Genomic DNA, 21,569 nt, shown 5'->3' with positions numbered 1-21,569 from the left:
CAGGGAGTCATGGAGAGCCAGGGGAGAGGCCTTTGCCCAGCAGTGGGACACTCAAATAGGCTAACAAAAAAAAAACACTTCAATAGAGTTCAACATATCGGCCATAAATGGTTTCATATGCAGCAAAGAGGATCGAGTATTATAGAGAGTTACTGTCAAAGTAAAATGTGTAATCACAGTGCATAGACTGCCATCTCTCGACACAAGCTTAAAACATTTGAACCTCAGTTTTGACAATTTGGCCCATATTCTTAGCTTGATATGTGTTAAAATGTCGAATATTAATATTAGCACCATCTAGCCGAGCGTTCCCCAAAGGTGTAACGCCATCTAGGCCACCGTACTTTTTAGGGTTCCGTAGTCAACTAGGAACCCTTATAGTTTCGCCATGTCTGTCTGTCCGTCCGTCCGTCCGCGGATAATCTCAGTAACCGTTAGCACTAGAACGCTGAAATTTGGTACCAATATGTATATCAATCACGCCGACAAAGTGATAACCCCCTAGGCACCGGCCACACCAGACCGTCGCGTGTCTCGGGGCGCGCAACGGGCGTCCGCGCCACGCCACCTGAGTGTAATTCAAAAAGCGTCTCCTCAGTACATTTTGTATAGGAAGGACGTAAGGCGCGCGCCCCGCCGCCGCCACGCCACCTGGGGCGCGTCTTACGTCTTTCCTATACAAAATGTACTGAGGAGGCGTTTTTTGAATTACACTGAAGCGGCGTGGCGCGGACGCCCATTGCGCGCCCCGAGACACGCGACGCTCGTGTGGCCGGTCACCTACATGTAAAGTGGGTGCTGATATTTTTTTTCATTCCAACCCCAACGTGTGATATATTGTTGGATAGGTATTTAAAAATGAATAAGGGTTTACTAAGATCGTTTTTTGATAATATTAATGTTTTCGGAAATAATCGCTCCTAAAGGGAAAAAAAGTGCGTCCCCCCCCCTCTAACTTTTGAACCATATGTTTAAAAAATATGAAAAAAATCACAAAAGTAGAACTTTATAAAGACTTTCTAGGAAAATTGTTTTGATCTTGATAGGTTTAGTAGTTTTTGAGAAAAATACGGAAAACTACGGAACCCTACACTGAGCGTGGCCCGGCCCGACACGCTCTTGGCCGGTTTTTCTCTATGCTTTGGGGTACGTTTTTTTTCTTAGACTATCCGTCTATACGGAGTCTTTGGTCACGATAGTACTCTTTATTATACTGTGCTTTGGTATGCAGTAAAGAGTTACACTAGCGCCACTTATAATAATTAATAAGATATTTGGATTTGACGTCCAGTCTGGCCTAGCGCGCAGTGACCCTGCCTGCTAAGCCGCGGTCCCAGATTCAAATCCCGGTAAGGCATTTATTTGTGTGATGAACACAGATATTTGTTCCTGAGTCATGGATGTTTTCTGTATGTATGTATCTATATAAGTAAGTATATCGTCGCCTAGCACCCATAGAACAAGCTTTGTTTAGTTTGGGGCTAGGTTGATCTGTGTAAGGTGTCCCCAATATTTATTATTTGTCAGCGAGAGCAGTTATATCAGCGGTTATAGTGGCGCCGTCTGGCGTGATATAATGTCAGTTTCCTTTCCAAATAAGACAAGTATTGTGTTATATCAGTATTTTTAATCGATTATATAAAACATTACGGTGGTTAAATAAAAACAGGTGTGTGTGTGTGTGTGTGTGTGTGTGTGTGTGTGTGTGTGTGTGTGTCTAGTCGTCCCGCTGGTAGGCGTGTTACTCTGCGTCTCATGGAAGATCTGCACGAGGGGCGAGGTGTGTGTGTGTGTGTGTGTGTGTGTGTGTGTGTGTGTGTGTGTGTGTGTGTGTGTGTGTGTGTGTGTGTGTCTAGTCGTCCCGCTGGTACACGATGCTGTTACTCTGCGTCTGGTGGAAGATCTGCACGAGCGGCGAGGTGGGCTTCAGGGCTCCAAGTTTCACCCATTGCTTCAATGTCGACGCTATGTCTGTGCTTTTTAGCTCTATGGTCAGGTTTATGTTTTTCTTTAACCTGCAAAAAAAGTTAGTTTAGGTACCTCAATTTACATTACACTAGCTCTTTCCCGCGGCTTCTCTCGGTTAAATTCGGTAACAGGCTAGTTTCCTACTAGTCAAATCAGCTTCTTTTTAAGAACTGTAAAAACGATTTGCTAATATGGAATTACTATGAAATACTGTGGAGTGACGTCACGGTCAATTCATTTACTTTATATCTTTCTCTTTGACTTATTAAATATAAAATGTTTATAAATAAATACTGTCCTTATTTTTCTTCTAATGATGTGGTGCTTTATTTCGTGCACTGCATAAAATATTTTATTTCAAGCATAGGAAACTAGCCTATTGCGGAATTGTGCATACAAGTATCCACCCCCCCCCCCCCCTCCCCCCCCTTTAGGGAAGTAGGGGATTAGAAACACAAAAACTAGCCTATACCACTCTCTATTCCTTCAACTATCTCCACTTAAAAAATCACGTCAATTCGTCGCTCCGTTTTGCCGTGAAAGACAGACAGACAAGCAAACACTCTTTCTCATGTCGAGTTGAAAGGATGGACAGTGACATAGACCCCCCCCCCCCCCCACCCACTTCCCTAAAATAGGGGGGGGGAAGTTTCTATGGAGTATTACGCAAGCGCGGATCCAGCTTCGTGCCCAGGGGGGGGGTCACGTGGTAAATGCCCGGGGCCCCAGGGGGAGGTCACGTGGTCTATTTGTATGGCCAACCTAGGCTCCAGAGGGGGCCATGACCCCCCCCCCCTGGATCCGCACATGGTATTACGCAATTTTCGAATACAACGCGAGCGATGCCGCGGGCAAAAGCTAGTAATGTTTAATATGTATGTATATCAATAAAATCCTGCCTGCTGCGCCGCGGTCCCGGGTTCGAATCCCGGTAAGGGCATTTATTTGTGTGATGAGCACAGATATTTGTTCCTGAGTCATGGATGTTTTCTATGTATATTTATATATTATATATACATATCGTTGTCTGAGTACCCACAACACAAGCCTTCTTGAGCTTACCGTGGACCTCAGTCAATCTGTGTAAGAATGTCCTATTTATTTATTTTTTTTTTTTTAATCTGAAATTAGGTACCTATTAGGGTCAAAGAAGGGCTCCGAAGTCTGTATCTTAAGGTCCGTCATCAGCGGCGGGCTGGGGCCCATCACCTGCTCCATGTATTCCTCATTGTAGCCCCTAGAAAAAATAGTACATTACGATACAAGTGCGGAAATAACGGAGTTCGAAACGAGTGGCGATATAGTACATAATCTATACAAGTGCGTAAAAAAGGAAGTTTAAGTTAGTTATTTATTTTTCGCACGTGTATCGTACGACGTTTTTCAGTACAGATGAGCCTCTGAAGTTTCGACCTGGCATATAATGAACCACTTCTCGCACTAGTGCGTAAAAAAAACACCATCTGTACTGAAAAATTAATTAAATCGATATGAGTTAAATGTTAATAGAGGCTGCGGGCTATATTCCGGACCGCCGAGTATGTCCTAGTGGTCGTCGCCCCGAGTATATGCATTCAAGGCAAAGAGGATCGAGTATTATAGAGAGCTATTGTCAAAGTAAAATGTGTAATCGCAGTGCATAGACTGCCATCTCTTGACACAGGCTTAAAACTTTTGAACCTCAGTTTTGACAATTTGGCCCATTTTCGTAGCTTGATACGTGTTAAAATGTCAAATATTAATATTAGCGCCATCTAGCCGAGCGTCCCCCAAAGGTGTAACGCCATCTAGGCCACTGTACCTTTTTCATTATGGTTCTGAGGAACGTTCTTTTTCTTAGACTTTATCCGTCTATATTGCTCTCTTCAGGCTTACTGTACATCACTGTACACGTCAAGTCTGTGGGTATCTTACTCGTATACTCAGCGGGCTAACAGTGCCCTGCGCATCCAATACAATAATGTGTTTAGGATGTTGGGACTGCCGCGTTTCTGCAGCGCGTCGACCATATTTGCAGAGGCGCGCACAGATGGCTTCGATGCTGTGTGTCAAGAAAACTGCCTCACGGCCCAGCCACGACATTGGTCTAAGCGCGACAGCGGTGAGCAGCCATACGTGCGAATGAAAAGTCCCATCGCTGTGTCTCGCTCCAATGTATGGCCGCCGCTCACCGCTGTCGCGCTTACGGCCCAGCCACGACATTGGTCTAAGCGCGACAGCGGTGAGCGGCAGCCATACGTGCGAATGAAAAGTCCCATCGCTGTGTCTCGCTCTAATGTATGGCCGCCGCTCACCGCTGTCGCGCTTAGACCAATGTCGTGGCTGAGCCGTTTAACCAATGTCGTGGCTGAGCCCTCACTGCTTGACAGAGTGCGCGGCAGTAGCAACAGCATTCTAAACATGATAGCAAATAAGCTAGATTGTCCGCTGTTATGGGAAATGAGCCAGAGGACGAAGTCACTTTTAATTATTAAATATTACTTGTTCGATTTTGTTACTAACATAGATAATAAGCGACTTAACTAACACATTTCTTGTACCATTTGATGTCTGAATTAAATAAATAAATTATAGTACATTGTGCAACAAGGGGAGGAAGTTGAATATTACTAACGAGAGTTAGTTACATCGCGACGGCTTGCCGGAGCGATTTAAAGACTCGAGTTTGTAATATTCATACTCCCCGAGTTACACGCAATGTTTTTCATCACACTCGCAATAAAAAAAAATGTAAATAGATGTAAAAAAAATAATTACGGTACTAGAAATTTCATTATTCCCTTGGGAGAACGATTTTTCTATAACTCACGCTCCGCCTGCGTGCAATAGCACATTTAGTTTGCGGGTGTGGTGAAAAATAAATAAATATACGGCGTTACATATGACTTAGATTCAAGGTCACTCACTTGTAAGTAAAGTCTATCCCGTTGTCAGTGAGCAGCGGCTGCGGGCGGTACTCCGGAGCGCCGAGTATGTCCTCGTGGTCGGCGGCGCCGCGCGCGTGAACGCGCAGGAGGGATGGGATGTCGCGCCCGTGGAGACTCTCGTCCGTGAAGGTTTTGTAGCCGAGACCTGAGGTGACAAATACTTGGGAATTTTTAACGTCCTTGATATCCGATATCGGATCGAAAAATATGAAAACGCTTCAAAGGTCGATTTAGTGACGCCTAAGACTGTTTTCACATTATCCGATCCGATATCGGATGTCGGAAGGATTTCAATAGAAAAAATCCGAGATGGCGCCTGTAATGTATGAGATATCGGTCCGACATCCGATATTTTATACTACGTCGGTGGCAAACAAGTATACGGTCCACCTGATGTAAAGCGGTCACCGTAACCTATGGACGCCTGCAACTCAAGCAGTGTCACATGCGCGTTGCCACCCCATTAGAAACTTGTACACTCCCTTTTGCTGTGTTAAGTACACACAAAAGTAAGTAATATCGGATCGGATAATGTGAAAACGCACTAAGCCTAAACCAGTACCTGCCGAAAACACATCTTTAGACCGTTTAGGGGCATTTTCAGATTTGGGTCTCCCCAATTAGCAAAAGTTGTTAACAAAAATTAACTCGTTGTCAATTTTTTGACTGATTTGATTTTAAGCATGAAATATGTCAAAAAAAATACTTTTTTCACATTCTGAATGTAGATTATCGCTTAAAGTGTATGTAATTAACACAAAAACAATATTTTTATTGTAATTTCATTCTTAACCCTTAAATCGACAAGGAAAAAAAATCTCGAAAAAATGGGGTTGCATCTGTTTTTTGAAGTTATTATGTGATGATTAATTGTAGAAAAATCATAAAAAAATATATTTATAATAGTTTTGAAAAAAACCTATGTCAAGTATGTTGGACATTGCCAGGTTTGCTGTAATGATGGCGTCATAACGAGTTAGGAGAAGACGTGCAGTATTTTGGACAATGCCGAGTATACGGTATTTTATCCACATACGGTTTTTTTTATCAAATTATTTTGTTTTGCTAATTATAAAACACTTGTGTTTTTTCCATAAGAACATCCTGTAATAAAAATATATTGATATAATAAACTTGTGTCATCCAATTTTTTTGGGAGATAATTTCATAGCTTTTAAGGTGATCATATTTTTCCAGTTATTGACACATATATTTAACATAAAATTAAACGAGCCGAATGTCATAAGAAACAGTAACGTAATAGCTATTGTTTGTATTATTAAGCATGTGCATTTATCAAAAATTTCATAAGAAATTTCTATATTGAAATTGGCTCTTCCTTGTAACGGACTAATAGGGAAAGTACTCAGTAAAAAAATTTTTTTTTTATCCATTTGGCTCAATAACCTGTAGTATACCAAATAACGAACTTGTTGAGGTTTTGAAATATCTAAAAATCATATATTATTGTTATTTACAATAAAAAAATCATAAAAAAAGAATTGTTTTTAATCTTCGTTTACTTGGCAACGTCCAACATACTGGACGTAGCAAAAATATCGTGAACTTGACAACGGGTAAAATACTGCACACTGCACTTTTCAAGTGTCTAATACCCATAAAAACAACACCTTTTCGTGTTATTTAGACTGTGACTTATTAAACAATTATTAACATATTATATATTTTAACGCTGCATAATACTGTCATACAAAAAAATAAAAACAGCTAGCAACGATATCAGTCAGTCGGATGCTTCCTAGTAAGGTCTGTGTCCTGTAGGACTTTGACACAATTATTAGGTCTCCACTGGTTTCTAATATTTTTTTATTTACTTAAAAATAACTAAGGATACAGTTACGCTGCATCAAAAGTATTGATATGCTTTAATATTCGGTGTAGAATTTTTTACTTGGGATGTCTTGTATAGTGGACGTTGTCGATTTAAGGGTTAATTATCGTCACAAAACTGACAGTGAGTTAATTTTTGTTAACAACTTTCGCTGATTGGAGGGTCCCAAATTCTGAAAATGCCCTTAGACAACGACTTTTTTCAGCTGTCTAATCTCATTACCTAATGGCCAGCAAACTGACTAACCACTAGCAAACCACGCTCTGCTACCAACTTGGAAATATCCGTGGACACAGTGAATAAAATACTAGATAGTTTTCCAATGTATATTTGTGCCGACCGCACAGGCAAACAAACTGAACCAAACAGACATGTTTACATTATGTGACATTGTCTAGAAAACGATTCTATTCAACCAGTAGAGTTTATAGTGGTACACATACGAACTTCATAGTTAATAAACTTATAACCTTACGTAAGTTCCAACAGTTTACACGGTGTGACAGTGCCTTTTCACTTTTCAGCACCAGTTATTGGCCGGGTCCACCGTCCGGGTCGCTCCCTTGCTCAGCAAATTTGCTCGGGTGAGGCAAACGAGCGAGCATTAGCACGGGCGTTTTCTTCAAGGCGTGCGGCCAGTGTGGACCCGGCTACTGGCATGCCGTCACAGACGGTGCTAGTTTTTTTGCGCCAATCTTTGATCTCCAAGAATTGTAAAGTACCTAACCTATGTAGTATAAGGTGTATTTGAGTGCAACGCCAACAAACTGTCTTATAGTTTGGCGAAAATTTAACTTAAGGTACAATGTAACAAGATTGACGACCGGTCTGGCCTAGCGGGTAGTGACCCTGCCTGCTAAGCCGCGGTCCCGGGTTCGAATCCCGGTAAGGGCATTTATTTGTGTGGTGAGCACAGATATTTTGTTATACAGAGTGTAACAAAAATGGTGGTGATCCATTTAAGGGCGTACTCAGTATCGTATTCTTATCAGGAAAAAGTAGAAGAAAATTATTTTTTCGCTAAAAAATTTTTCACTTTTGTATGAGCCTGGCCGCGCGAATCGGTCGAATCTCCATACAAAGATAAAAAAAATTTTATCCTACTTTTTCCTGATGAGAATACGATACTGAATATGCCCTTAAACGGATCACCACCATTTTTGTTACACCCTGTATTATATATATCGTTGTCTGAGTACCCACAACACAAGCCTTCTTGAACTTACCGTGGAACTCAGTTGATCTGTGTAAGAATGTCCTCTAATATGTTCTATAATAATGTAACTGTTTTTTTATTAAAAAAAAAAAATGTATATAACAACGTTTTACCTTCTACAATAGCCTTCAGCATAGTCTTGGCTCCGAGGGTGCTGAGCAGCGCCACAGGCCTGCCCGGAGGCACAGCACAGTATAGTGTGTTGCCCTGCTTGGTTGCGGAGACCAGTTGCACGCTGAAGTAGACTAGGTCGCCGATATTCACTGACTCCACCTTGAAAAACAACATATAATACAATACAGTTCAGTAATGAATTTTTTTTTTAATAATTCGATAACCGCAATTAAAAGGCTAGTTTCTTAGAGAAATTGATTGTATTTGAACCAGTGATCGGTTTTTGGATTCGACATGGGGTGAACGACCTCAATCATTATGTTAGTATGGATATGCCCCGGGAATCCGGGCTTAATGTTGTTAGAAAAGGCAAAAAAATATGTACAATGTCCACAATGCCAAATGGTTTTATTGCTCAACCAAAAATATAAAGCAACAACATTATAAACTTAAACTAAAAATAGTACATAACGTAATAGGCCTTACTAACATGCGATTTCATAACCACTATAAATCTCTCCAACAATTTAAAAATGTGAACTCTTTAGCTTTGATATTCTTACAATAAAATTTAGAAAAACAATTTAAATTTAATGTTCGGTTTGTATAAATATCATGATAGATGTAAGGTAATACTTTGTGGAGGTTCTAATATATTTTGCTTAATAGAGTGTAGAGATTAGAAGTTTTTGTCTCAACTGGTTGCCATGTAAGAGTAAAAAGTTCCTTAGAGATAATTTAGTCGTATCAATATTAACTTTTCTACTTGATATCCCGCGAGGGTGAATCTAAAAAACCGATCACTGATTTGAACTAAAGAATCTTCCCTTAAAGTTAACGGAATTAAAACAAAACAGGGTGTATAGGTACCAGCAAATGTCGTCTTTATGGTAAGTGATAAAGTGGATGTTTTGCTAAACACACTCACATATGAAAACACGTAGCGAGAAACAATACATTTTAAAACTGATTATATTAAGCTCATAGATTTAGAATTATTAAACTAGATTGTGGAATCACATTTTTTGCCATACTAAATTGAACCTTATCACTGAGACAGAAAGGTGATCGTATCAGACTAGCGAAAACGGTCCACATGAGAGGGCATTGTTTGGGCTGGTGTCCCTCTCGCACGTGTTGCCAGTGTTAATGAGGTTACCATAGTAGTAGTATTTTTATCTGTATATTACCTGACTTTAAAACTTCTTATATTATTTGAGGGTTATATTCAAAGTAGGGTTTTGATATATTTCAAAGAATTGGAAAATAATTATAATGTAATTATTTTGATGCCAATAAATCAAAGATTTGTATAATTAAAAAATATGTTCAAATGGGTATTAGTAGATTTGGTAGTAACTTTGAAAATTAACTGGTATCCCCAATGTATGACAGTGATGACGTCACTGAATAATGTTGACATTGTCAGTAAGTGCGAGAGGGACACCAGCCCAAACAATGACCTCTCATGTGGACACAATTTTTGACCTAACTACTCATTCTGGTTTAACTGTAATTCTGTGATTAAGCTGCGTCTAGTCATCAAATGTACACCATTCAAGTTATTATCTTACCACAGTGGTCATATTCTTAGGCGCCTTGGCTTTACGCAGCGCGTGCCGCACGCGAGACGTCATGGCGGCTGCAGACACGGGCTCATCTGATTCTGGCTCCGACAGTGAGACCAGGTGCCATACGCGGTTCTGTGTTGCTACCACTGCAAGATTAATAATAGATTCGTCAGTTCATTTCTAAGGTCACATTTAACAATAGTAAGTCTTATCTAAATATTAAACATTAAGAACAATACTCTAAGAACCAATTAAATTATTTTCATAGAAAAACAATATTTTTATAAACTGAAATAGATACCATACTTTAAAGAAAATGCGATCAAGCCCACTGGTGGCGAAGCCGGGAATCGAACCCGGGTCTCCAGCTATTGTGGCTGACGTGCTAAAACCGTTACAGCACCCGGCTTCACCACCAGTGGGCTTGATCGCTTTTTCTTTAGAGTATGGTATCTATTTCAGTTTATAATTTATATATAGTAGTGTTACTACTTAAAAAAACAAATAAAAAAAATTTTATAAAATAATTTGATTTGTTCCCTACAACAATATTTTTGCTTTTTATGTGATGTTATATTGTTTTATGAATAAATACCTATTAACTATCTACACATATTATTTTGCAAAAATGTGAAATGAACAAAATCTACAATATGTAAAAATTATGAAAGAAACGGCGTAGAAACAAATCTCGTGTTAACTTTAAAATGCTTACATGGATGTGGACACTTTAAACCCCTTGTATGAGGATGCATCAAAAAATCTTAGGTTCCTACCTTAGCTTTACCATGTAGAGCATAATAGTTATTTGTTATACAAGGGGGCAAAGTTGTATTTTAACGCCGAGTGTGGAATTGAAAAACGAGCAAGTAAAAGGATTCTATAGTTGAACCACGAGCGAAGCGAGTGGTTCGAGAATAGAATCCTGAACTTGCGAGTTTTTTAACACACGAGAAGTAAAATACATTTGCACCCGAGTGTAACACAAAACTTTTCCCCTCACTATAGCGAGGAAACTACAACGCAAAAAATGCGTTTATCACTGCTTCCAGTAGTTCCACAGGTGGTAAATCATCTTTATTACTAGATTCACCTACTTTTATCAATTTTAAAGCAGTTAATTTGACTTTATTCAAGGTCAAATTACTTTACCCACTAGTGGATAAAATGCGTTTTTACCCGCTGGTATTGAAGGACAAAACACGTGTTTCCGAGCTAGTGAGGGGAAAATAATCATTCTGGAAAAAATACAAAAAGACATGGATCCGTGCATAAGCATACAATGGGTTAAAAGTAACAGATAATAACAGAATATAAAACTTTTCACAAGATAGGTGATACTCAGGCCCTGGCCATGGCCCTCACCTGGAATGTACCCGGAAAGCGCAAACCATGCCTCCCTAAATCGACCTGGCGTTGTTCGGTTCAGCAGGAGCTCAGGGTGCTAGGCATGGTGTGGGAGGAGGTTGCCCAAACTGCCCAAGACCGGAGTAAATGGAGAAATATGATTCGAGCCCTACACCCCAGCAGAGGGTAACAGGATGTAAAGAAGAAGAAGAAGGTGATACCCAGGTACATGACATGAAGTACCCCCCTTTACCATCATTTCAATAAAAGCAAAATTATTTGCTTACACTTAAGCTTCAAACGGTTCAACAAGTCATCATACTCTTCAGCCGGCAGTGAGCGGGCGATATGTCTGCACAGCACCCTCGCAGCACTGGCCGGCGTCATGGGCAGCCTCGAGCCGCGGATAGCGCGAGACACGTCGCCCCAGAGAAGCCCTAACTCCGGTAAAACCGCCACACAGCACGCTTCGAGAGACATTTTGGATATCGTCGCTTGAAGCTCGGATAACTCTGAAAACATAAAAGTAGGATAGTTAATTAACACTGCAAATGTTCAAGACTCAATTTAATGGCCTGGAATTATTGGAAATACACAGAAAGGCAATGAGAATTTGAACAAAATCTTGTTATGATAACTTGACATGCAATACTTGTTCATACGCAACAGAATTTACATATTTCTTTCACTCACTAGATTTAGGATCAGCAGTCATTTTGGAGATTCAATCAGTACTTATTTAAGAAGATAATGAAAAGATATTCAATCAATTATTTATAATCATAGGCAATCCGCAATTCGTAACGTAACGGCACGACGCTGTTACAACAAAGTGCATAGACAAAGTTTTTTATTCATAATAAAGCTCACACACATGTGATTCGCTGCCAAGCTTAAGGTACACTTCCAATAACACTTGGTAAAAGATCATACTTGGCTAATCACAATATACGTTATTAAAATGGTAATCACCCTTGTATTTCAAGATAAATAATTTAAATTAGCATTTTATTAATTTTTGTAACCAAATTATAGCTATTTATATTATTTTTAATAAACAAAACTTGGCAGTTTATAAATATTTCCAACTCCTTAAAAAAAATTCCCGCCAAATTTTGTGGCCATGTTTTGATTTGACATCTTGATAATGGATTCGGGAGATTGCCGATTGGTCGTCAAATGCAACAAGTGAAAGCCTTTTACTTCTAATGTAATGTGTAAAAGTGATCTAAAATGATTGAATTAAAGTGATTAAGAACAATATAGTTGAACATCTATTAAAATAACAATTTAAGGCTTCCAAAATGGCTACTAAATTCCTGAAGAAACGGGAAGTGGCCAAGCTTGTTACTGAAAACAGGCAGCCTTGTGTTTTCTGCAATCAGGATGTGGATGATGAAGTGATTTACGGCAAATTATACTCTTATGGTGATATACAATGTCATTACTTCTGTGTGGTAAGTTGCAGATTTATCACCGCCGTATATGTCATGAAGCCCATCCCTTTTTAGAAACCTGTACTTTCTAGAAACATTCTTCAAAGCGTGGAAATATTTTCATGAAGAAAACATACGCATGAACTGTAAACAGTTATTTGACTACTTAGAAATGAACCAAAGATAATGTTATAGTTGTAGGAACAAACTAATCAAGTAGTAATCTTTGAAAATCAAGTAATATCAATTAAATTAAATGAATACTTTGCTTGCCTGTTTGGAAACATGCATCTTTGAATGATATGTACCTCCCCTGCATTAATATGATTGTGTGTCTGATAAGATTTGTATTATGACCTTATATTGTTGACAATTTCTAGAGTATAAGTTATATTTCAGGTTGAATATCTTATATTTTCATTGGCTACTCCATTATAACATTTTTGTTATAGTTCCTGAAAACCTGAAAGATGATTTTCTTAAAACCATAGATTATTATTACATATCTTTTATTTTTTAATTACCTGTTTTACCCCTGTGGTGACTGAATCCAACTATGGGGAACTGCTAGCGACAGCAACATAATGTGTCTACAAAGAGCACAAAATGCCATACTTCGTGAAATTGTCAACGCACCCTGGTTCACTAAAAACGATGAAGTCCATGACTATCTCAACATGCCCACCATTAAGGAAGAGATTAGGAGGTTCACTATGAACTACATTGATCGTCTGACACGACATCCTAATCCATTGGCCTCAGAATTGCTCAATAATACTAATAATGTGCAACGACTGAAAAGGAAGCACATTGTGCTAATTGATAGTAGTGGTTAAGAGAGACAATGGTCTCCAAAACCAAAACCAAAACACTTCATTCAACAAAACTGATTATAGTCGTTACCGACTGATGGCAGTTCCAACCAGAAAAAAAAAAAAAAAAACCCCTGTGGTGACAGGTTAAAAATTTCAACACCCCTTTTCCTCCCCATGTGGGATCAGTTGATGGATGGTCAATGGACTTGCAGCCAGTCACTGCAAAATCACAATTTTGTTTTCTTTCAATCTCTTCATTGCTTATAGTTGCATTGAAGCTTCAGCAGTTTCATGTGCTCTGTCTACCATTTTGGAATGTATGTTGTAAATAATGAATTGGAACCCTAGGCCACTCTAAAACCATGTCAATATGACAAGCAGTAAGAGATTTCTTACAATCTGATTTATAACGTCACTGTGACATAGTTCCAATTGGTTGACTGTAAATATTTATTTAATTCTTATTATCTTGTAGCTGCTATCCTGCTGCCTGGTACAGAAGGGGCGGGACTCGGAAGGCCTGTTCGGTTTCCTGTACAAGGACATTCTGGCGGAGGTGGAACGGAGCAAGAAACATGTATGTTACAAGTATTTGTATATTACATATACAACGTGTTTCTGGTATCACTCAAAACCTCAGACACCCCAAATGATTTTTATTTTTTTTAACTTATCTAGAATATTCATCTTTTACTTTTTTTTTAAATTGAATTTTTAATTTTCTGTACAGCTCTACTTGACTTTTAACTCTACACTCAATAAAATAATGACTAACTACCATCATAAACCTTAAAACTATTTACTTGTGTACGTTACTGCAACAACATAAGGTTTACCAATAGACAGCTATGATGTCATTGTAAAACACTTTAAAGCTTTGTCACAGTAAACTTCAAATTAGACAGGTAATCACAGTAAGCTAATTTAAACCCAACATTCAAAATGACAAGGTTGTAATTAGGTACGAGTTCCATTTGTTATGACTTATGATAAACATTAAGATTAAACTGACAAACAACGTCAAACTCGTAGCAGGAAAAATAATCGTCCAAGTAACCAGCCATTACTAATAATACCCCTAAATACTGAAAAAGGTATACAACCTCTAGCAATGCGATATACACAATGTTGTATTACGAATACAATAGAATGGGCACGTAAAAAATAACTAAAAATTCAAACAAAAAAATATATTACCCCCATCAAGATATAGCTCAATTGATTCTACTCTTGATTCTGAACAAACTGTTTTCAGGTTTTTAGTGTTAAGTGAAACACTATTGTTGTCTGAGTACCGACATCACAAGCTTGAGCTTACCATGGGACTCAGTTAATCTGTGTAATAATGTTCTATAATTTTTATATATTTGTGTTATAGAAATGTTCATACTGTGGACGCGGCGGCGCCAGTCTCGGCTGCTCTGTGTCTACGTGTCGTAAGCAATTCCACCTGCCGTGCGGACGGGGAAAGAATGCTGTCTCACTCTTCTACGGAAACTACAAGTAGGTGGCTCTTGGTTTGAGAGATTGAAAACAACTGATTTTATATACAGGCTGTTTGGCACATTTCCCAACAACATTTTTTGGGGGTTTGTCGTGTCATCTCCTTCCTTTCCATCCTTGGAACCTTCGTCAAAGCGAACCTTCATCGTTTTATTTTTCTCCAAATCCAAAATGTGATATTCGAAGCTGCATAACTTTTTTTTGTATTGTGTTATATGTAAATTTGCTTGATAGTCTTCAAATTACAGCATAAAACGAACACATGGACCTTTAAATTTTAATTGACAGATTTTGGATAAATAAGGAAAAAAAATCGCATCTCCAGAACCATGACTCCTACATGAACCAAGGTTTCAAGGACGGAAAGGGAGAAAATGACACCACAAAGCCTCCAAAAAATGTTGTCCTGTCATGTGCCAACACTGTACCTAAAAGCACTTGAACTTTTCCCTTGTTCCTCGTAGATAACCAAGTTTGATAACTGGTTCTGTATGAGGAAAAATAATTCTTCTTAGCTAACTGGGTTATGAAAGAGGATTTTTTATTTCTAGAAAACCATTCTTTTTTGCAGTTTTCTATGAATAATTTTTTTTCTTCTTTGTTTACCCAGTTATGAAATGAGATTTTTTTTTTCCTCGTAGATAACCATTATTTTTGCAGGTTTTTATTTTAAGCTTAGAGGGAAAAAATCTTCGTAGAAAACTGCATAAAGTAAAATAAAAAATCCCATTTCAAAACCGGGTAAGCCAAGAAGAAAAAAAAATCTTTATAGAAAATTTCATAAAATAATGGTTTTCTACGAGGAAAAAAAATCCCATTTCATAACCGGGTATGCAAAGAATAAAAATAAATTCTTTGTATGTAACTGCAAAAAAGAATGGTTTTCTACGAAGAATAAAAAATCCTATTTCATAACCCAGTTAGCTGAGAAGAATTATTTTTCCTCATACAAAACCAGTTATCAAACTTGGTTATCTACGAGGAACAAGGGGTACATTTATATATTCTGTACTAAAAGGTCCTTCAAATTACCTATTAACAACAAATTAAATTCCAGATCTTTCTGTGAACTCCATGCTCCAAAGCAGAAGATCTCAGAAGATGTGATGGCCAAAGCCAAGGAGAGAACGAAGATTGAGAAGCTGAAGAAAGCGGGGAAGATACCTATAACTAATGGAGAAACCCAACAGGCCGGTAAGAAAAGAAATCTATACTAATAATCACGTGTTAAGTCGATATAACGTTCGACATGTTTCGATCCATTTCCGAGGATCTTTCTCAAGAGTAGCGACCTCGCCTTTACATGTCGAGAGCGCGCCGCATACTACTACTCAGTATACCGAATTAACACGTGAGTAACACGCTTAAAATATTTCTATACTAATAATATTTCAATTTAAATACCGTTTTATTGTCAAGGCCTCCGGTTTTTCCCGACGCAAAAACGACGGGGTGTTATAAGTTTGACATGCCTGTCTGTCTGCCTGTCTGTCTGTGTGTGTCTCTGTCTGTGGCATCGTAATTCCCGAAAGGATGAACCAATTTAGATTTAGTTTTTTTGTTTGAAAACTAGTCGGGAGTGTTCTTTTAGCCATGTTTCATGAAAATCGGTCCACTATGTCGAGGTTTTTTTTTAATACTATACGTCGGTGGTGACAAACTAGCATAATACGGTCCGCCTGATGGAAAGCGGCCACCGCAACCTATGAACGCCTGTAACTCAAGAGGTGTCACTTGCGCGTTGCTGACCTATTAGAAATTGTACACTCCTTTTTATGCTGTGTACTTATTTCTAAATTTTTACCCTGTGTGGTGACGGGTTAAGAATTTCACCACCCCCTTTCTTCCCGTGGGTGTCGTAGAAGGCGACTATGGGATATGGGTTAAATTGTGGCATAGGCGAGAGGCTGGCAACCTGTCACTGCAATGTCACAGTTTCGTTTTCTTTCAAACCCTTATTTGCCAAGAGTGGCACTGAAGCTTTAGTAGTTTCATGTGTTCTGCCTACCCCTTTATGGGATACAGGCGCGATGGTATGTGATTGTATGTATGTGGTATTTCTAAGGCGGTGTCGGGGTGCCGGTGACTCAATGGACAATAGACGAAATATTTAATTGAAGGTTGGAGAATGTATCATAACTTTAGGACCGACCGACGACGAAGCTGTCGCACTGGTCTAATAATTATGTATTAAGTCCAGGGAACGTTTTAGAGCGGACCCGCGCGGACGACAACCAAAAAACAAAAAAAAAAATTGACACCCTTTTTTTTTCAGAGAGCCCTGAAGATCCAGCCATGGTTTGCGTGATCTGCTATGAAGAAGTACAAGCATACCCAACAACGCAGACATTTTGGCCACCCTGCTGCGGCCGCGACGCGTGGCTCCATCGAACCTGCCTTCAGGTAGCTCTACAGTACAGTATAATAAAGAGTACTATCGTACAGTATGGCCACTCCCGCTCCCCGCTGAAAGCGCCGCCCATCCCCTCTCGGTTACCTCACAGTTACCGCCTACCACAAAGTGTGATATCATTTGCTATGCCCTACCTCCTCTAAAAGGTTACCTCGGTTACCTCACAGTTGCCTCCTGTCAAGAACGCGGCCAGTCAACCTGTCGCGACGAACAAAAAGTCTAATGCTCAACAATTTTTAGCTAATATTACAATAGTATTAATCAGTACTCTGTTTTTAATTCCTTCTGCTTGTAATATAAGTTGTAAACTGTTTTAATATTACATTTTTGGCAGACGCAACACTGTTGGCACCTAGTGTCGAGTAAAATTTACGCTATTTGACGCGTGATTGACGCTAGATGTCACTACAAATAACTTGCATTTACTGATGGAGTTCCAACTATGTCCTTTCTTCCTCTATGATCTATAATTAAGAAAATATCACTTGTATAGAAATTCTTATTAATTTTTATGAACTATTGTTTTATAAAAAAATCTCTTGTTACAGCGAATGGCTCTAAGCGCGGGCATGCACTACTTGAAGTGCCCTCTGTGTAACGACAAGGACAACTTCTACAATGCTGTATGCGAGCAAGGATACTATCTGCCGGATCGGTAACAAATGTTACTTTTCTCAAACATGCAATGAAATGTTGTCTTTACGTTCCTTATAATGGACTCGGAAGTTTCGCTTTTTGGGCGCAACAACTCGAGGAGTCTTAAAAAAGGATTTCATACTACTTTTCAGGCCTTGTCAGACTAAGGGCCCTCCCACATCTAGCGTCTCGCGAGCGTAGCGTCGGGCCAACTGTATGGCAAAGCCTGACGCCGCGTCGGCGCGACGTCGACGCAGCGTCTTTCCATACAGTTGGCCCGACGCTACGCTCGCGAGACGCTAGATGTGGGAGGGCCCTTAGTCTGACAAGGCCTGAAAAGTAGTATGAAATCATTTTTAGGGTTCCGTAGTCAACTAGGAACCCTTACAGTTTCGCCATGTCTGTCTGTCCGTCCGTCCGTCCGTCCGTCCGTCCGTCCGTCCGCGGATAATCTCAGTAACCGTAGGCACTAGAAAGCTGAAATTTGGTACCAATATGTATATCAATCACGCCAACAAAGTGCAAAAATAAAAAAATGAAAAAAATGTTTTATTAGGGTACCCCCCCTACATGTAAAGTGGGGGCTGATTTTTTTTTCATTCCAACCCCAACGTGTGATATATTGTTGGATAGTTATTTAAAAATGAAGAATGGTTTACTAAGATTGTTTTTTGATAATATTAATAGTTTTGGAAATAATCGTTTCTAAAGGAAAAAAAAGTGCGTCCCCCCCCCTCTAACTTTTGAACCCTATGTTCAAAAAATATGAAAAAAATCACAATAGTACAACTTTATAAAAACGTTCTAGGAAAATTATTTTGAACTTGATAGGTTCATTAGTTTTTGAGAAAAATACGGAAAACTACGGAACCCTACACTGAGCGTGGCCCGACACGCTCTTGGCCGGTTTTTTTAAGGCTCCTCAAGTTGTTGCGCCCAAAAAGCGAAACTTAGGAGTCCATTATAAGGAACGTAAAGACAACATCCGAATGGATGTATAATTGAATATATACCCACTTGGCCGGAAATCCTCGAAAAAATTGCGATGCACTAGCAGATACAGATTTCTTAATAAATATAGACCATTTGTTTATCGCTCCGACGCACATTATAATGAAATGTTTATTCAAACAACCGGTCTGGCCTAGCGCGTAGTGACCCTGCCTACTACACCGCGGTCCCGGGTTCGAATCCCGGTAAGGGCCTTCATTTGTGTGATGAGCACAAGCACAGATATTTGTTCCTGAGTCATGGACGTTTTCTATGTATATAATATAAGTATTTGTATATTATGTATATCGTTGTCTGAGTACCTGCAACACAAGCCATCTTGAGCTTACCGTGGGGCTCAGTCAATCTGTGTAAGAATGTCCTATAATATTTATTTATTTTTATTTAAACCTAAAACCAAATTATAACTTCTGCCAAATCAGAGTATGGTTTATTGGCAGACGAGGCTCCAAATACATTAGGTTCCACATCTATAAGGTCCTAATTTATTAGATGCAGATATTTTTACAGCTGATAGTACTCGGTCTCTGGAGTATATTAAACCGTGAAACATTATAGCTTTTACGATGTTTTTTTGGAGAAAACGGAAAAACAAATTTGCTACGTAAAAACACCCTGTTTATGTGATTATTAAATGATAACTCATTGAACAGATTCTAGTACCTCTTTTACGTACCACTTAACTGTAACTGGCCACTTCAATGACATGTGCAGTTTTCCCGCCGAACCTTTACGACATTTACAACAAACAATTGTTGACATGACAGACAGTGTTATTGTGACATGTGATAATGCACATGATGATTTTTTTTAGACGAAATTATAATTAATTTTATTGTTAGGAAAATGAAATCAAAAAAGTTACATGAAAAGATTTCTTAATTTATATTTAAAGTTAATTATTTTAATGTAAAGTATCATGTGTTAAAATATCTGCAACTAATAAATTAGGACCTTATATATTACTTACTAGCAATGGCAAGCAAGACAATACAGCATTTTGTTTGCCATTGGATAGAGAACTTATGGTATGGTAGTGGGGCCATTTTTTCAAAGTTGTCAGATGTAACATGGGTATATTTTACGTGATTAATACTCAGAATCGGGAGCTCTTTCGATCCTGATAGGACAAAAAAAATGTCCCAAGATTTCCATACATTTTTTTCGAACCTTTCATTCCGTTATCGCCATACAAAATGTATGAAAAAATGGTAACGGAATGGGAAAAGAATCTTGTGTCACTATTTTTCTCCTATTCGAATTGAAAGAGCTCGCGATTCTGAGTGAAAATCATATAAAAATTTCCAAATCTAAATTGGGGTAGACAACTTGGCCAAAGTGGCCAAAGTGGCAAAAGTGGCCCAGTGGCTAGTTAGTTAGTTAGTTTTATTGGGCATTTTCCGCAAGTCGACATCCATTGTGCCTATTTTGCGTGAAATAGACGGGGTAGCACTACTCCAACCACCCTAGCTCCTCTACGAATCCTAGCAGTGTTTTCAGGTTGCTAAATACCTCTTTCAGTGTGTTCGGCGTACCTAGATACTTGTTCCTATATACTTCTACCTGTTTACACTCTAGAAGAAAGTGTTTGGTGGTTTCTTCTGCTTCCATGCACGCTCTGCACATGGGGCTATCGGTTATACCTATGTTATTGAGGTGTTTGTTCAGTGTGTTGTGTCCTGTCATTAATCCTACTAGTTTGCGCAGTTGCTGTCTGGGTGTTCTGAGTAGGATTTTTGTGAGCTTTGTATTAGGTTCAGCAAGAATTTCTTTAGTTTGTCTACATGTGTCTAAACAATATTTGTTTACAGAGACGCAGCGTGGGAGTTGGAGCAGAATGCGTTCGCGGAGATATACGCGCGAGAGGCGTCGTGCGCCGCGCCGGACTGCCAGTGCCCCTTCGGACGCTCGCACGACGAGTTGGGGTGAGCACTGAACGCTGAGATGAGGCCATTTCGTGGCACTTCATTCCTTTCTGTCTTGTTGTTATTATGTGTATTTTGTCTTACCTGTGTTCACGAATAAACATTTATTCTATTCTATTCTATTCTATTCACTGTACTATACCATATACATATATTTTTATTATTTTATTTCATTATAAAAGTACATCCACATCATATATATTGTAAATTATATAACAAACATTCAAACAGGTATTAAGTACTGATATACATGACAATTACGGAGTACAAGTCCAACTAATACTATTATCTAACCTAGAATTCTGTGGGTCTAGTGAAATAGGGTATAACTCAAATTGAATTGAATTGATTCGGTGAAAAAGGTCACAAGTCCGAGGTGGGACTTGTGCCCTTTTTCACCGAGTCAATTTGAGTTATACCCTTTTTCACTAGATCCACAGAATTACACAAGAACTAAATCTAAATCACTAAGTCTAAAATTATATAACATAACTACAACGAATTATCTTATCTTATCTTATCTTAAATCTGCGGGGGCCCTTACGGATACACTTCGACCCATCGGGATCTTTTGTGCAATTACCCCCTACGATCCTAAGATCCTTCAGCTATTCAGGAGCTTCTCGACCATCTCCACGTATCGGATGATGAGGCTCATGGGTAGCTCTCTGAAGTCCTTCGGTGCCAGGTAGCCTGCTCCAAAGTTCTTCATTCTTTGTCTGGCGAGGGCGTGACATTCACACATTAAATGTCTGACGGTCTCTTCCTCTTCGCCACACATGCGACAATCAGTGTTGTCGGCGTGTCCCATCTTGGCCAAAATTCCTTTGACCCC

The 21,569-nt window shown here is 39.1% G+C and overlaps 2 protein-coding genes across 4 annotated transcripts in view; one reads left to right on the top strand and one right to left on the bottom strand.

Annotated features, from left to right (window-relative positions):
• Nucleotides 1–1,610: 1,610 nt before the first annotated feature.
• LOC125239300 lies at nucleotides 1,611–11,815 on the bottom strand. 3 transcript variants are annotated; one of them, XM_048146842.1, is made up of 8 exons: nucleotides 11,689–11,815; nucleotides 11,283–11,507; nucleotides 9,652–9,794; nucleotides 8,077–8,236; nucleotides 4,875–5,040; nucleotides 3,104–3,205; nucleotides 1,811–2,015; nucleotides 1,611–1,780 (listed from the first exon to the last, which is right to left on the bottom strand). In XM_048146842.1, exons 1-7 carry the CDS (start codon nucleotides 11,708–11,710, stop codon nucleotides 1,853–1,855), a joined length of 981 nt encoding a protein of 326 aa, XP_048002799.1. In that variant the 5' UTR covers nucleotides 11,711–11,815; the 3' UTR covers nucleotides 1,611–1,780; nucleotides 1,811–1,852. The 3 variants fall into 3 exon arrangements, with proteins under 3 accessions (XP_048002799.1, XP_048002800.1, XP_048002798.1); XM_048146843.1 differs by having other exon boundaries at nucleotides 1,611–1,806; nucleotides 1,853–2,015; XM_048146841.1 differs by having other exon boundaries at nucleotides 1,611–2,015.
• Nucleotides 11,816–12,157: 342 nt separating this feature from the next.
• LOC125239330 overlaps nucleotides 12,158–21,569 on the top strand; it is a 28,601-nt gene continuing 19,189 nt past the window's right edge. The window contains exons 1-7 of the mRNA XM_048146877.1: nucleotides 12,158–12,452; nucleotides 13,722–13,823; nucleotides 14,625–14,749; nucleotides 15,807–15,943; nucleotides 17,025–17,152; nucleotides 17,711–17,817; nucleotides 20,621–20,734. Of these exons, the coding sequence (XP_048002834.1) occupies nucleotides 12,300–12,452; nucleotides 13,722–13,823; nucleotides 14,625–14,749; nucleotides 15,807–15,943; nucleotides 17,025–17,152; nucleotides 17,711–17,817; nucleotides 20,621–20,734 (866 nt within the window). The 5' untranslated portion in view covers nucleotides 12,158–12,299. The remainder of the gene's footprint in view (nucleotides 12,453–13,721; nucleotides 13,824–14,624; nucleotides 14,750–15,806; nucleotides 15,944–17,024; nucleotides 17,153–17,710; nucleotides 17,818–20,620; nucleotides 20,735–21,569) is intronic.

This window comes from Leguminivora glycinivorella, chromosome 25 (assembly GCF_023078275.1).
Source record: "Leguminivora glycinivorella isolate SPB_JAAS2020 chromosome 25, LegGlyc_1.1, whole genome shotgun sequence".
Classification (NCBI taxonomy): domain Eukaryota; kingdom Metazoa; phylum Arthropoda; class Insecta; order Lepidoptera; family Tortricidae; genus Leguminivora; species Leguminivora glycinivorella.
Note: the sequence above shows the minus strand (reverse complement) of the source record. Positions and strands in the feature narration are given on the sequence as shown.